The sequence below is a fragment of the Alosa pseudoharengus genome, unplaced genomic scaffold (genome assembly GCF_046254945.1).
Source record: "Alosa pseudoharengus isolate Yale_2024_CS ecotype anadromous, Long Island Sound unplaced genomic scaffold, YU_APseudo_1.1 YU_APseudo_1.1_scf_1, whole genome shotgun sequence".
NCBI lineage: Eukaryota > Metazoa > Chordata > Actinopteri > Clupeiformes > Clupeidae > Alosa > Alosa pseudoharengus.
Genome location: NW_027468564.1, coordinates 31,869,505 through 31,886,034, shown reverse-complemented (window position 1 = coordinate 31,886,034; position 16,530 = coordinate 31,869,505). Strand labels below are relative to the sequence as shown.

At 41.0% G+C, this 16,530-nt stretch overlaps 1 protein-coding gene across 3 annotated transcripts in view; it reads left to right on the top strand.

The window, feature by feature from the left end:
- LOC143125341 (uncharacterized) overlaps positions 1-16,530 on the top strand; it is a 263,904-nt gene that overhangs the window by 220,475 nt on the left and 26,899 nt on the right. For all 3 annotated transcript variants that reach the window (XR_012987252.1, XM_076286721.1, XM_076286733.1), the window contains exons 13-19: positions 10,317-10,351; positions 11,113-11,221; positions 11,335-11,363; positions 11,449-11,504; positions 12,052-12,098; positions 12,201-12,415; positions 15,178-15,422. Coding sequence is in view for 2 of the 3 variants with exons in the window: in XM_076286721.1 (XP_076142836.1) it covers positions 10,317-10,351; positions 11,113-11,221; positions 11,335-11,363; positions 11,449-11,504; positions 12,052-12,098; positions 12,201-12,415; positions 15,178-15,422 (736 nt within the window). In the remaining variant the exon portion in view is untranslated. The remainder of the gene's footprint in view (positions 1-10,316; positions 10,352-11,112; positions 11,222-11,334; positions 11,364-11,448; positions 11,505-12,051; positions 12,099-12,200; positions 12,416-15,177; positions 15,423-16,530) is intronic.

Here is a 16,530-nt window from a genome sequence, read left to right as displayed (position 1 = left end):
TCGCAAACACCACGCGAGAACAACAGAGGAGAAAAAATCAGCGCAAAATAGTACAACGTTATCTCCTGATACTGGTTGAATATGATTGTGGCTGCAGCAGACTCGCAGGCGGACTCTATTTGCTGGATGGACATAAGCCTACGCTCATTATTTTCAGCCTTTCAGAGACAAGGCTATGAAGAACATAATAGTTAGTGCACTTTGTGTGCGAAACCGAAAGATCTCTCAGCTCGCGAAATAGCACAAGTAAATTAATGAAACATCTAAAGTAGTGCCACGCTAATCTTTTTGATTCTTGATAAAACACAAACTATGCTGTTGTGCATGCCAGCTTTGTGCTGTGAACTTGAATCGAAGAGAATAAAGGGATAGAAATGCAGAAAAAGATTGTGTAGCCTGGCAGTGCCACCGCTCCCACCACGCGCATCACGCACTTTGCGTTGGGCACCAAAGGACAGAGGGGGCACCCAAATGTAACCAATGAATAGTAGCTTTACTGCAAACTGCGTTTCACTCTTCATCAATAACGTTTACAATGTCAAAATGCACTAACACGATGTTACATGCAAGTTTGATACCTTTTGGGTTCTCTCAATCACCACGTAGTACTAGAATTGGTGGGTCTTCAATCATTCGTTTTCCAAGCATTTAGGCTACATGAAGCACATGATATGCTGAGTCGACTGAAACGCATTCCATTCAGATAGCTAGGTGGATACCAGGCTCATAATTCACTTGTATTCACGAAATGTGAAGCAACATGTCATATACTTCCATTTCCAAAGCAATGAAGGTTGCTTAAAACAACTTAACATTGTGCATATTATTGTTAATATTGTGCTATCAATGTAACTCAAACAAATAAGGCTTGTAAACAAGAGCTAGCAAAAGGGCATTATGACAACGTAAAGATCGATCAATGCTCTTAAAGTGACAGTGCACCATTTATAAGTAAAACAGCATTTCTTCAGAAATTAATGTTTAAAAATACACAGTAATGGTCTGTAAATAATAGGCCTTTTATTTTACTTTAGGTGTTTAAGTTATCATTTAAATGTCACTCACTCAAAGCCACTCACTTAGGGCACCGAAATGGCCAGCAGGCCACCATCTTGACATGTCTTTATTAAAGGAACTGTATGTAAAAAATGTATTTCAATTAATCATAAAATTGCCCTGATATGTCACTAGACATTAAGAAATCATGTTCATTTCAAATACTTATATCACTGACAACAGTAGTCTGGCCAGGATATTGTCATTTAAAAAGTGAAGTTGCAGCCCTCAACTGATGTTGATGTGTTCATGTTGTGTTTTGGCCTAATGCGCCACCCTCCACCTATCTACTAATCACAAAGTCAGTAGTGTTTCGTCATCCGGTTGCCAACTCTGCCAGTCAGAGGGGAGGGGAAGGGGATACACCGCTCTACAGTAATTTGAAAGTGATTGTAGTACCCGTTTTGCCCACAATCTTACATACGGTTCCTTTAAGCTTTGATTTACAATATAGTAGGCTCTCTATTGATTTTAATGAGTAGGCCTAGGCCTTAAAGTTACAGTATTTCTATCACAATTTACCAGACTTTGACCTTTTGTCGGTTTTTAACAAAATTCTGACTATGATTGTTCCTTGTATTGCATTATGAGCACTGCGCCTATTGCATTCTACTGTTGCCTTAAGCCTAGCTCAGTTATTATGCTATACCACATCTCCCTCCATTGGAAGAGCAAGCTGCATTGAGTGTAATAAACTGCATTTAGAATGGCAAATCCATATTTCTAGATATTTTGGTGAAAGTAACTTAAAAGTAATGCAATAGTAGTGTAATGCCTTACAATTCAGAGACAGTAATATTATAATGTAACAAATTACTTTGAAATGACAGTAATGAGTAATGCATAGTACATTACGATTTTGAAGTAACTTGCCCAACACTGCATGCTGTTAGGCTGGGCTACTGTCAATGTACTTGTACAGGTAAATGTTCAACAATTGCTGGTGTACAGGTTATATAATCAATTAGCTAAACCATTTGTCCAGCTGTTTAAACATTTTTTCGTGCTACATTCAAATGCAAAAGGTGCTTTGATATATTTTTCGTTTGAACGTCGGCAAGCAGGCATGTTTTGGTTGCAATGAATGAGGATAATTGCTTTTTTTTGCATTATTTTGAATATGACTCGCTCCAGTCTCAACAGCACGTACTTTTTCCACACGCTAAGTTCTAACACACATAGGCCTATCCCCTCTCGCTTTCTCTCTCTCCATCCCTGCACACGGTGCTTTCTTAAAGGAGCTGCACCATTTTACAACAATTGCATCTACATTTTCATATTAGAATGTTTTGTCAAGTGTAAGCTTAAACTACCGTGATCAATTTAAGTTCCCGTGCCCCCGCTGAAAGTCTCTTATGCTCTTATCGTTTCACTATCAAATCTATAAGTAACCGTGACAAATAGGGTATAAGATATATAAACTCACGCTATTGTATTATCATATATGTTTGGTAATGGCTCAGCTTTCTCTGATTGTTCTACTGACTTGGAAACTGCATCATGGAAGCAGTAAGTCAAGTCGCATCAAAAATAGTAGTGGCACCAAAGTGACACCTTGTGGTTGTTTGTGTCAACTGCAGTTTGTGCCATTTCTGCCGAGAAAATGGGGATCGTGATTCCTGAAGGAACCCGTCCAAACTTAACAGGGACCCACTGTAGGTTACCTCACTTTATCAGTTGGCTTGAACGCTAAAAAATACACGTCGTGACCTATTGAACATGGGAAATGACGCGCACCTTGATTGTTGATATCAAGGGCACGGCATATTCATTTTAACTTTTTTTTTGTATGAATGAATAAATGACACACCGTTGCGTTGTCAACGTGAGCCACTCTCTTCACTTCATTTATTGCAATTTCCACAATACTATATTAGTCAGAGCCTGTACTAGCGTAACCTAGCTTAGCTACCCCGCTTAAATGCCTAATAATGAATCGCGCTGAAAGCAGGCAGGCACAGTTTGGTAGCCTACTTGCGTTTACACTTGCGTAGCAGGGTTTAAAACATGACTGCCAAAGTTTAAGTAGGCTGTTTAATATCCAAAGACAGTCGTAGGCCCTACTTTTTAATAACATTAATAACAGTTACAGTGTTATTGAGTTATTGAGTTGAATGAGTTAATAACATTACAGTGAGCCATTTGAGACGGGAGACCAAAAATAAATAGGTGGTCAATAGTAAAACGACTCTTCGACTAAAATAATTGCCGTCGGGTCGGGTCGGGTCGGGTCGTAGTTTAGTACTCACTATATGTGGCGGTACCGCCATCTGCTGGCCAAGATCAACCTTCATTTCCCAGTCATTTCCCAGTCCACTCCATTTTCCAACTGGCCGGTTTTACACAGGTTTATCCCCCTGACGTACAAAGTTAATTTGCCTTACCCCTTTACTAGCTGCTAATGAATTGACTTCTCTCAGGGTTCTCAAGTTTCACTAAAGGTTTGGAGTGAGATGTCATCTGTAAGGGGCGGGGCGACTAAAAATTTTGAATTTTAAGTTCAATTTTAATTACTGTTCAAAACTGACCTGCAATAAAATACAAATTCAGACAAATTAACAAAGAATTGTTTTAATTAAAGATTTCACAAAATACAACCCCAATGAGCTCATTAAACAGCAGTGCTGTGTGTGTGTGTGTGTGTGTGTGTGTGTGTGTGTGTGTGTGTGTGTGTGTGTGAGTGTGTGTGTGCGTGCGTGCATTTATGAATGGTGTGTGTTGTAAGTATTTGTGGCAGATTTCGATGCCTTGATGACAGAGGTAGGGGGATCCATTTGAAGCACTGTGGCTCAAGGCCAGCCATTTTCACGGTCATGATTGATGAAAGTGTTCCATCTAGAACCAGCCGATTTCTTGTTTTTGTTTTGTTTAACCCCACCACGGAGAACACTCTCTCTGCGTCCGCATTGGAGTGGGGAAGAACTAAAACCAGTTTGGCAATTTTAGACAGCCTCCCAAATCTGTCCATACCAGTCACCTTTGAATAAATGAACCAAGAAGGCCCAATTACTCTCTTAAATATTTGTACTTTTATTATGTTGATTAAGTAAATGACTCAATGTCAAAGGTGGTTGGGTCTGGGGGCATGGGGATGTTCATCAGTTGGTATTCCATGACCTCCTCGCTGAGCTGATCATGCTCTTGTGGTCCTTGAAAAGGAAGGAGTTCAGAAACCTAAAAAGAACACATTTGCATTGAACTGATTAAGATACAGTGGGAGAAACAACAGTGTTTGTTTTGTGTTCATATCATTTCACAATCTGTTCAAAATGTGAAAACTTGTGGAAATGTGGAATGTGCAAACCCTTACCTGTCAACAAAGTAAATGGCGTCTTCCACCCCACACTCTGTCCTCTTCTGCACATCAACAAATTTGGCATGCTTAAGCAGGACCTCCTTCAGGGGTAGTTTGTCCACTGCATACTCCACAGCCCTGACAAAAAATCCCAGTGCTGCCTGTTGGAATCTCTCTACCTTCTGAGATGTAATGTCCCCTGCCTCAAGGAGCCTATTCAGAGTAGCTCTGGTGGTGAACCCAATATTCAGCTTTTCAGATTTAAAGCAAATCACACACATCAAAATAGGTCAGTTTGAGTCTTTCGTCCATAGGATTCCAAACAGAATTAATTAACAATCAGGAACAACAACAAATGTCAACTTCAATAACCATCTTTAAGCACAATCCATCACATCAGTGAGATCACCAAAGAACAGTCCTCACAGTCCTCCAGTGTATTTATGGTCACTGAGCAGACAGTATATAAGTATTATGGGAACCTTACCTGGCAGTTGGTTCAATAGGTCCTGGTAGTATATGTCATGTGCCTCTCTACCCTGTAATGCTACTAGTTTCAGAAACCTTACACACAGCTTACGGATGAACTTTGCCATCTACAAAATTGTGTTTCAGAAAGGATTTCCACATAACATTTGAACAAACAAAATATCAGCTAATGAAATAATAATAAAAAATAACACATTCTTGGCAGCAGTATATCCCAACCCTTCCATTTTACCTCTTCATGGAGCAGGAAGATGGATGATCTCTCTCTCTGAAGGAGGAGGTTTAATGAGGAGAAAACTGGCAATGTTCCTTGATAAAAGAGAAGGTACACTTCTGTCAGTGGGTTGGAAAAGGCATCCACCAGCCTTCGGAACCTTGGTTGTTTTTCATCTGAGAATAATAAAACACAGGTTGTGCATATAAGTATACATTTATGTCTTTAGTAATCTGTATTAGTGTTTTAGTGTCAATGAAATATGTAGCCTACTTAAAGACTTGAAGTAGCTGACAAGTGGCGCATATTACCGTAGAATATGAGTCACGCAGCTTTCAAGGCTCAACCATCGCACTGAAACGTTATGTAATATTTCCAGGTAGTCGCTATCATGGAAGTCACAAAATTCTGTAAAAGAATATAAAACATCTTAAATATCAAACCAATGACAATGTAATTAATTTGTACTAGTGCTAGTTAAATCACAAACCTGCCAGGTAACCTTTACGGTTTGTGCTTCCCCTAAACCAATAGTCAACATCCAATAAGATCCTCTGGGTCAAAACCAGATATCTGCAGTACATAATCACATTACATTTTGGTCAAAGATTTATTTCACTACAGTACAACAAACATTTTTACTTGGCATTAGGCTTAATGGATAGGTCAAGGAGAGCATACGTGATCAAACTTACTTCCATGAACCTCTGCCCTGCCTGTTTGTCAGTATTGTGGAGGATATGGCAGGGACATCCACATCCATGGATGTAAATATTGCCATTTTGTTTCAGAATTCGTGATGCAATCAAATTCCTGACTCCTGTATTAACTGGTGCATTATCAATTGAGAGACTTACACAATTTTTCCATGGTATGGCATGTTTCTCCAAGACCTCACTCATTTTTTGGTATATAATTTCAACTGTGCCACAGCTACGGCCACTGGTGGTGCACATATCCAAAAACCTATGGACAACTTTACTGGTGTCACTGTCATATAACCTTACAGTGAGTGGGTTCATCTTCTCTAGTCCTGCAATTTAATAATTAAAGCAACACATCATACAGACATTGTGTGTTGCTGTGTGTGTGTGTGTTTTGCGAAGAAATGGGTGCTGGAAACAAACATACCTGTATCATTTGACCCATCTGTGATCAGTGTGAAAGGATTTTCCCTCATCCTCATCGCCAATTCATTTCTGAAATGTGGTGCCACTGCTTCGTTGATAATGCACTTTGTTTTCGTGCTGGCACACTTCTGTGCAGTAGTGGAGTCCTTGAAGCATTCCTTCAGCAATGGACTGAAATGGTCTGCTACTGCAAATGGCACATTATGTTGGACCATTGCAACGGCGATTTTTACCTCAGCTCTTCTTGTCTGCAACAGAAACAGTTGATTGCATTCCATCCAACAGTGTATTAATATAAGCTAATACTAAGTGCTATTTAGCAAACATGATCACGTTTTTGTTTTTCATGTACTGTCTACCTTGGCCTCTTGGATGTTCATGCCACCAACAGATGGTGATGGTGTATAAAAATAAGCTATCCGACTTTAGGACTTGAGTGCCTGTTCTTTGGCCTGATGACTTTTGCTTTTAATGTGCCTATTTACATCAGCCACACCTTGATGGCCACAGGAGTTCTCCTGTCTACAGACAGAGCACCAGAAATAGGAGCTGGTGGTGCCTATAGTAATGAATGGCCATCTAGATGACCATTCACTTTTGAATGTGGTCCTGTAGGTTGCTGCTCCAGTTAGTGCCCTCTTTCTGTCAGCCTTGGTCTTGTCCACATCCTCCTCTATGGTCTTGCTGATCTCCACCGTCTCATCAGGTATCTCCCCTAATGTCTCCTCTATGGTCTTGCTGATCTCCACCGTCTCATCAGGTATCTCCCCTAATGTCTCCTCTATGGTCTCGCTGATCTCCTCCGTCTCATCAGTAATCTCCCCTAATGTCTCCTCTATGGTCTCGCTGATCTCCTCCGTCTCATCAGTAATCTCCCCTAATGTCTCCTCTATGGTCTCGCTGATCTCCTGCGTCTCATCAGGTATCTCCCCTAATGTCTCCTTTTCTGTCTGTTGCTCTGCTCTCTCCTCTACTGCCTCCACCATCACCTCTTCCACACTCTCCTCATCCTCCTCTGCCCTGGCAACCTGTTTAGGGGGCTTACCCTTCAGTGCCCAGAGTGAGTTAAGGCTCAACTGTTTCTTCCCTGGCATCTTGAAACAGACAGGATGCAATGATTAATATCCAGGAAGGATATAAATCTGCTCTGTGTAGCATTGTGTTTCTCTGAATTGAAAAAAAAAAAAATGACAAAAACTTGACCTAATTAACGTTCATTTTCGCGGGTGTGAGCCCCTTCCTCCCTCCATAACTATTGGAAAAGTTGACAGAATCACACTCCATACAAAGGGAAATCCAGAGAAACACAATCACCCCTGCTATAACTTCATTCTGCTTTAAACATCCATATCCATAAGATGAGTGAGTCAATTTTGAAATAAAATAAGAAATACATTACCACGCAGTTACTTACCATGCAGTCAACAGTCTCTTCCAACTCTTTCACTCACGATGCGTCATGATGCGTCTGATAACGTAGCGACAATGGAGATTTACTCGGATAGGCCGACAACAAATGCTATTTTTTGATTGGCTGTTACTATTTCTTTTTTATTGGATGGCGAGTGGCTAGATGCTTAAAAATTTGCGCGACATCTATTTGTATGCTTGCGCAGCGTCCATTAATTACTAGATAAATGATCAGATATAGGGAGTCATTTTTTTTATCTGCGTGAGAAATACCAGGTGTGTTGTGTGAGCGTGTGAATTCATTGAAATGCGTGTGTCTCACGCCCATTGCGTGAGACTTGAGAACCCTGTTCTCTCCTTGTATCCTCTATTGCCGCTGCCACACATTTCAATACCTGGTTATGATGCCACGTATACCGCCCCTGGGTGAGACTTACCTTGCATCCTGATAGGATATGGAGGAGGCTGCCCACACACGAGCAAAGTATGCATTTATCATCCTCACCAAACCATTGACTTAAATTCTTGGGAGATGGGAGCACATCATATGTAGCACCTAACATAAATCTGATCCTACCAGCTTCCATGCCCCATAGATCTTTCCATTTAATCAGTCTTTTTTCCACCTCTTCCCAGTTCACCCACTGCCCTTGTTTTGCCTGCGACACTGCCTTAGTACATCTTACAGCCTCCTCCTGTCTATGCATTGCCTCCACCACCATTTTCCTCTTTTCTCCTGCAGAAGCATTACTCCACAAGGGTTTACTTACGCCCACCCCTAGACCCCCCCGCCCGTGCTCCACATGGCCCATTATATCCCTATGCCTCAATGCTGATTGAGCTTGCTTAACTGCCTGTTCTGGGTTCCACTTCCTCCCTGCATTAACTGTGGGTGCAACTTTCCTCACCACTGGGTCCTTGGACTGAGTAAGAGTAATTTCCAATCTAGCCTTAGCACACTTAAATTCCTCTGTCAGACTAGATATTGGCAACTCTACAATGCCCTTCCCATACAAGGCTACACTGCTTAAGCAGCGTGGGACTTCGAGCCATTTTCTGACAAAGGAGTTGATCATTTTTTCCAACCTCTCTACCTTTGACAGACGAACTTCATAAACTGTCAATGGTCACATTAGCCGAGGCAATAAACCAAACTGCAAACACCACAGCTTGAGCTTACCTGGCAGCCCTGACTTGTCAATTTTTGCAATACCTTGCCTAGTGACCTGTCTCAAGTCTTCAACCTGTGATTCATCACTAAGGCTTGCATCATACCACCTTCCCAGACTCTCCACTGGTTTCTCCAAAACTGTGGGAATCAGCTCTTTATTTATAGCAAACTTCTTATCTATTACCTTCCCTTTAACAATTGAGAGACTCCTAGACTTACTTGGCTTCACCTTCATTCTGGCCCATTGCAGATTGCTATTTAACTTATCCAGCAACCTGTTGGTGCACGGAACGGTTGTCAATGTCATGTCGTCCATGAAAGCCCTAATCGGGGGGAGGCGTGGCCCTCCCTGCAACTTCTCCCCGCCCACTACCCATTTTGAGGCCCTAATGATGACCTCCATTGCCATTGTAAAAGCAAGTGGGAAGATGGTACATCCCGCCATGATTCCTATCTCGAGTTGTTGCCACCCTGTGGTGTAATCACAGGGTGGCAACAACTGATATGATATGACAACATTTACTTTTTCTTTTATTTACCACAAAGTCCGGTATAATACAACCTAACCAACCATGTAGGCATTAAGACAAGTATCAGTAGCTTAGGTTGTGGTCAGGAGGTAGCTTTCAGAGTCAGCCTGGACCCTCAGAAGAAAGAAGTAAAACAAAGACATTCAGGTGAAAGTTTTATCATTGATTTAACTTTTTGTCTTTTTTTATTCATTAGCTCCAAGTGTTTGTTTAGATTTGATCCATAGCTGTTTCCCTTTTACTTGTATTTTAAATTAAAAGAAGCATGGATGAATTAACTAAACTGCAACACTTTAAACTGTATGTGGATAGTGCTTGATTTTCCATGTCCATGCTAAATCTCACCTGTCATCTGAAACTCTCTAGACAACTGAGTATTTGCATTAGTGTTGCTAAACATTTTGACCACAGAACTGTCTGTGTATTGATGTGCATTGTATTGTTTAGAAATGTGATTGTACAAGTTAAGAGTTAGGGTTAGAACTAGGGCTGTCAATCGATTAATTAGTAATTTTTGCTGTGAAAGTATTTTAAATATTTCAATTCAAATGAATCATTTATTATTATTTTCACTGTTCAAATAATTGCCATAATAATCTATGATATGACCTAATATGCTGAGGAAATAAATTCAAAAGTGCTTCGGGAAGAAGTTTTTTTTTTCACATACAAGGCATTTCATTGCACAGGACTTTATTTTCAACACTTTATTTTTTATCAACACCATCAGGCCGTTTTTTAAAAGTAAATGTTCCAATCAATGATCCAGGCAGCACGTTTTCTTCTCTCCCCTTCATTTTACAGTCTAATTTTTACTGACTAGAATGGCTCGGGGTCAAAGGTCATACGGAATCGATTAATCTGCACTAATTTTTTTAATCAGTTATTTTTTCTCAAATGAATTAATCGAAATTAATCAGTTATTTTGACAGCCCTAGTTAGAACATATATTTATGCTAATACTAGGCCTACTGTATGTAACCTACTGAATATTTATGTTAATACTGCATATATTCTACAGTGACCTCATTGGAGTACTGTCCATTGATTCCCAAGGTAAATTACCGTGCAACTTTAGTGGTAAATACTAGTGGTTTAAACACTGTTAAATACTGTTGTTTGGTGGAAAAAACGAAGGAAAAGAATTAGTGCAGTAGCCTATCGAGATAGCTATCCTGCTAGTGGTGGGAATGACAAGGCTACAATGCTATCAGAATGGGCAGACGATAACATCAAAGTAGGCAGCTCTTTTTGACATTAAAGAGGCTCAAACCATCATAACCAGTGGATTATGGACAGGATTCTTATGGAGATACCACTATGGCTGTTGAACCCAGTTAATGTAAAGAGGCTGTTTATTAAAAAAAAATGATCAAGCACTTAAATTACGAAAATAATAATGAGTAGGCAACAACATCCCTTACAGAGATTGACTGTGTATGTATGACACTATTGTGTTCGGGTGAGTTTGACAGTTGACCGATTCCTAGCCCCGCCCAACAGCCACACAAGCTTGGCACACCCTCAGCCTTTTAGCTAGCTTAGTTAGCTAATTGCTGCTAATGTCCAAGTGATATTACATGGCACAAGGTGACCAGCTATTAGGAGATAAAGGGACAAATTTCACCCAGAAGCTATTCATCCTGGTGTTAATGGTCATGCTAAACTTAGATTGGAGGTGAGGAGCTTGGTGGGGCTTGGGATCAGTATTCAACATCTAGCAGACATCTAGCTACAGGGCCCAGGCTAAAATTCTCCTGCCGGAATTCTGCTTTATTGGTTAATAAGTGAGACTCTAATAGTTTATTTGTTTGAAGATTATGATGGTGGTGGTGATGATGATGAAAGTGACACAGAGAGCAGTGAGAACCTTTATCCCTCAGGAGCCTTGCTACCACACATATCCATTCCACCGCAGCCAACAAGGTGAACTAAATAAAGTCGTTATACAGCTATGTTTAGTTTGATAGGCTTATTACAAATACATTGTTTGTACATCAATTTCTAAAATAAAACTGACTTATTGTTGTTTTCCATAGACATTTTCTTGGACACCCTCCAAGTGAAGGTATGATTGACACCACATTTATGTCTGCAATCTGTAAAGTACAGTTTATGTTCTCTCTATACATTTTCAATCTGTGGTTTTACAGGGAAAGGGGAAGATGTTTTTAATGCTGAAAGTGGAGAATGCAAAGGAAATGTAGAGGTATGTGATGTGTGTGAATTATTATTATTTATATTATATGGGTATATAGATACCCAGTTAGAAGATCTCTGTTCTCTCTGGAAAACACGGGTGGTTCAGAAAACAGAGAGAATATCGTGCCAACCAAATCATGTACTCAGCAATGAATTGGTTATCATGCAGTCAGGTCGGCGGTACCATGTGCCAATACGTAAAACTAACCGCTGTGCCAACTCATTCATTCCCTCTCCTATTAGACTGTTAAATGAGCTGTTCTGTTCCGTCACTGGCAGGTGAAGTGTGTGTGTGTGTGTGTGTGTGAGTGTGTGTCTGTAGACAGGTGATGTATGACTGCTACAGTACTTACTTATTTATTTGTCTATTTATTATTCTTAACATTGCATGCATTTATACAGTGTATGCTAATGCACTTTTAACCCCTTCAAGGATGGGTTAGCTGTCGGGGACTAATAAAGATATCTTAACTGATATAACATATTTATTGTAAACATTTCCCTGTCAGACACACAATATTAATATCATTGGGTACTTTTCTCTCTTACTGTAGGTCTTCACACCAGAGACCTCTGCATCTTCAGAGAGGACCACATACAGGTTGATTGATTTGACACCATCAGAGGGTCTTGCACACAATAACCTTTTTTCAAATTTGGATAAATGCGTATGATTGGCTTGTCCCTGTGGCTCTGATTACAGGTTCAGCTGTAGCTCTGCAGGTGTGTACCAGTGTCGCTACACAGGCCTGATCTTCAAAACGGACACGGCAGCTGAGGTGCGGTACGACACAGTTCCCTGGGACTACAAGAAGCTGGAACAAGAAGGTTTAGTGGCAGCGGGACCTCTGTTCAAGATGAAAGGTCTTCAGGGGACGGTCAGCCAGCTGGGATTTCCACACTGCCAGATCATTTCTAGTGAGTGGCTGTTTAAATGTTGGTGTGTGTATGCAGGGCCTAAATTTCAGCGCAGGATTGCACAACTCTAGCCATCATAATGCGAGAAATTCCTGCACACATTTTACAGCACTGTCTGATAACGTTAATCTAATCAGAACGTTAACGTTGGGGCAGCTGTGGCCTACTGGCTAGTGCTTCGGACTTGTAACCGGAGGGTTGCCGGTTCGAACCCCGAACAGTAGGAACGGCTAAAGTGCCCTTGAGCAAGGCACCTAACCCCTCACTGCTCCCCGAGCGCCGCTGTAGCAGGCAGCTCACTGCGTCGGGATTAGTGTGTGCTTCACCTCACTGTGTGCTGAGCGTGTTTCACTAATTCACGGATTGGGATAAATGCAGAGACCAAATTTCCCTCCCGGGATCAAAAGAGTATATATACTTAATACTTATACTTATCTAATAATGGAGCGGCATAAATGTGGGACTATTGACTGGATGGACCAACTTCTGACTTCAAATGAATGTAGCCCCATGCAGAGACACACACGCACAGGACCACTTTGCGGGTGCCTCTCTCTCCTTCTCTTTCTCTCTCTCTCAGCAGGATTTGTCACCGCTAAAGTCAAATTATGCTAGGTGCTTCTACAGTATATGAACTGCTAACCAACAGGAAAGGAAAACAAAAGTTTAGCGAACAGGAACCCAGGTCAACAGGACTTCATGCTAATGGCCTGCCACTGGAGTTTGTCAGCTCCTATAAATACCCTGGACTCATCTCTTTCATTAACACCCACATCAATAACCACCTGACTAAAATCAAAGTTAAAATTGGTTTTCTATAAAATGGCATCAAAGATCATCCTACCACTCAGCAATTTGCTTTACCACAATCGTACCTTTTTCTACTATAAGGTGACTTCTATAAAATGGTGGAAATACTTTCACTTCATAGTAGGCAGCTGCAGCGATCAGGCTTCATCTAGTTTCTTTTCTTCTTTCTTCAGTCTTAAATCATGATCTGATTCAGATTCATTGTAAAGTATTATTTAATCATTTGTGGATAATATATGGGTGCGGCCAATATATATTTTTTACATTAGGCTAAAACACTGTCCTGCTGTTTATACACAGGGGCAGATGTACTATCGTTTTTGCGTCCACTTAAGGCGTATTTTCTTCGCAACGCAGATTGCCTGTCGCAGGAACTGAAAGTGGCAATTTGCGCTTTTCCGTGTCATTTATATGCATTCATAATAGGCTCAGGGGAAAGTGGGAGTTTTGTGTAAAAAGATGGGAGGAGAAGTGTAAAATGTGCCTAATTAGGTATTTCCCTGTATGTATGGCAGACCTGTTTTGCGGTGAAATATTTCCGCCTTGTAAAAGCAGGTGTTAATTAAAATTAAGTATAAGTATATATACTCTTTTGATCCCGTGAGGGAAATTTGGTCTCTGCATTTATCCCAATCCGTGAATTAGTGAAACATACTCAGCACACAGTGAACACACAGTGAGGTGAAGCACACACTAATCCCGGCGCAGTGAGCTGCCTGCTACAACAGCGGCGCTCGGGGAGCAGTGAGGGGTTAGGTGCCTTGCTCAAGGGCACTTCAGCCATTCCTTCTGGTCGGGGCTCGAACCGGCAACCCTCCGGTTACAGGTCCAGAGTGCTAACCAGTGGGCCACGGCTGTAATTGTGGTTAAATGTGTCAATAAGAGACAATCAAAGACAACAGAATCGCTATTCAGAGCACCATTTTTTTGTACTATATTAAATGCAACCTTAACTTTCACTGGCCTTTCGAATGTCTTACTTTCACGTCATCCACTTAAACTTTCCTACTTGCTAGATTTGACCAATCTTCCATAGCCTACATCCACAAGAAGTTTGAGTAGAACTACTACTCTTCATTATCTCCCTGCTTGTTGACATCTTGTCATGTATTGTATTATTTCATGATTGCTAAACGTTTGATTCCTTTTAATGTTGTCATCAGTTAACATCATTCAATTGCGCTTGTGGTTGAAGTATGCCATTCAGTTGTGAACGTTTGCAAATTGCGGTAGGGGGCGGAGAGAGGCGCTGATTACCCAATTAGCGGCATGTTTGATAAATACCATGTAAATCAGGGGTCTCCAACCTTTTTCTCCAATCTGACCAACAAACTGGGTGACTTTGGCAGAGCGACGTGAAAACTCCTGGCTCTCCCGCTATCGTCATCGTTTTAAACCTGCCAAAAGCGCGCCAGGTGGATAAGCCAGTTTGTGATTGGCCCCCGCAAAAGTGTAACGGAAGCAGGAGAAAAAGATGCACAAGTTTCCAGCCTGAGCTGCAGGGCAGAAAAGAAACCGCCGTCAGATCAGGCTGAGTTCACCCAGCCTAGTGTACCACGTGACATTGTTATCAAATTCGCAAACATTTTCCTTGAACCTTATTTTGAGAGCTACTGAGAAACAGGTGGGGAGCTACTGGTAGCTTGCGAGCTACCTGTTGGAGACCCCTGATGTAAATTAAAGAAGCTCAGCATGCACTTTCTGCAGGTTGGCCATGGTGCTGACAACGCAGTGTTCGCAAATCTATATACATCTGGCCCACAGTGCAGCTAATACTTGGGAAATTACTGTACACTCAAACTGCACTCACTTAACATGGCAATCATTAAACATGTTAAAAACAATAATTGAATCAAGCCATAGTTGATTGATTGCTGTGCCTGCTAATCAGCTCTTTCTTCATTTACAATACACTTTTTACAAAGATTATTTGTCCTGTTGTGTTTCTGCAGGTGATGAGGCTCCACCACTTACTGTAATACACAAAACTGACACAATGTTTGAGATTCTCCAGCCTCTGAAAACTTCAGACACCCATGTGTTTTTAAACATCACGGGATTCTGTAAGTTTGGACTTGCCAAGAAAAGATGCAGAAGGGAGGATATCCAGAATCAGATCCGGTCTCTTGTGATACTCTTTCTCAACAAGTATAAACTGAGTGTTTTACTTCTACCAAGAAATGTTGTTCTCAGGGAGGTAGGAGTTTCACTGTAAATATATATTATGTCATTCTATGTATTAAAATTAGTGATGCACCGATATATCGGCAGGCTATCGGTATCGGCCGATATGGGCCTTTTTTGCTGCGGCCATCTGCAAAACGGCTGATATTAGTGGCCGATATTTTCAAATATGCTGGCCATGACTAATTCGCTGATAAGCGTCGCCAACCTATCCTAAGAGTGCAGATCTGAAAACTTTCCATAGGGAGTAGCTTAGGGATATGCTAGATTAAAGTTATTTTCTTCTCTCTCCAGGGCCTAAATTTCACTGTGGTATTGCGGGTATAGCGCATAATTTGTTCAAGTCCTGCAACTCTAGCCATCATAACGCAAGAAATTCCCGCACACACTTTACAGGCTGTCTGATAATGTTAATCTAATCATGAAGGGGTGTGAATGAGGGGCTATTGACCAGATGGATCAACTACCGAGTTTTATTGAACATAGCCTCACGCAGACACACACACACACACACACACACAGAGAGAACCACTTTGCGCTTACTCAAAAAGGCTACGCAACCATGACAAACTTTTACATCTGGAGAGCGCTCCTTGCTAACTATCCCACAAGCTCAAGTCACATCTGTCAGTAGTGCTCACTAAAATCATTAATGAACATTGCAAGACACACTTCTATGATCCCAGAAAAATATTATTCGACTTGTTAGTGTTGAACATTAATTTTATCTAATGACTTAGAAAACATAATGAATTGCATCCACATATCCTTATGCACTATGCGCAACTTTTATTTACTAGCCTAACCGTGAGACTGAAGGCTAATTACTCTCACTTATTATACAGCTCTTCACAATGCTAGTAGAACAATCCATTGACTTGAATGGGATTTCCCAACGTTCTACGGTAAAATAAATTCATGTAATTTCCAAACATATAATTACCGCTGTCAATGGCAACGGGTTTTGTGCTGCTGATCATATCACTCCGCAAGTATTCCGGTCACTTCTTGCATTGGAACTTCATTCAAAAGTGAATGCAGACGGTTGATCAGCTGTGTTCTAAAGAATGTTTGATTCAAGTTCAGCGTGTGTTGCGAACTATTTGTTTCTCAGCAAAAGC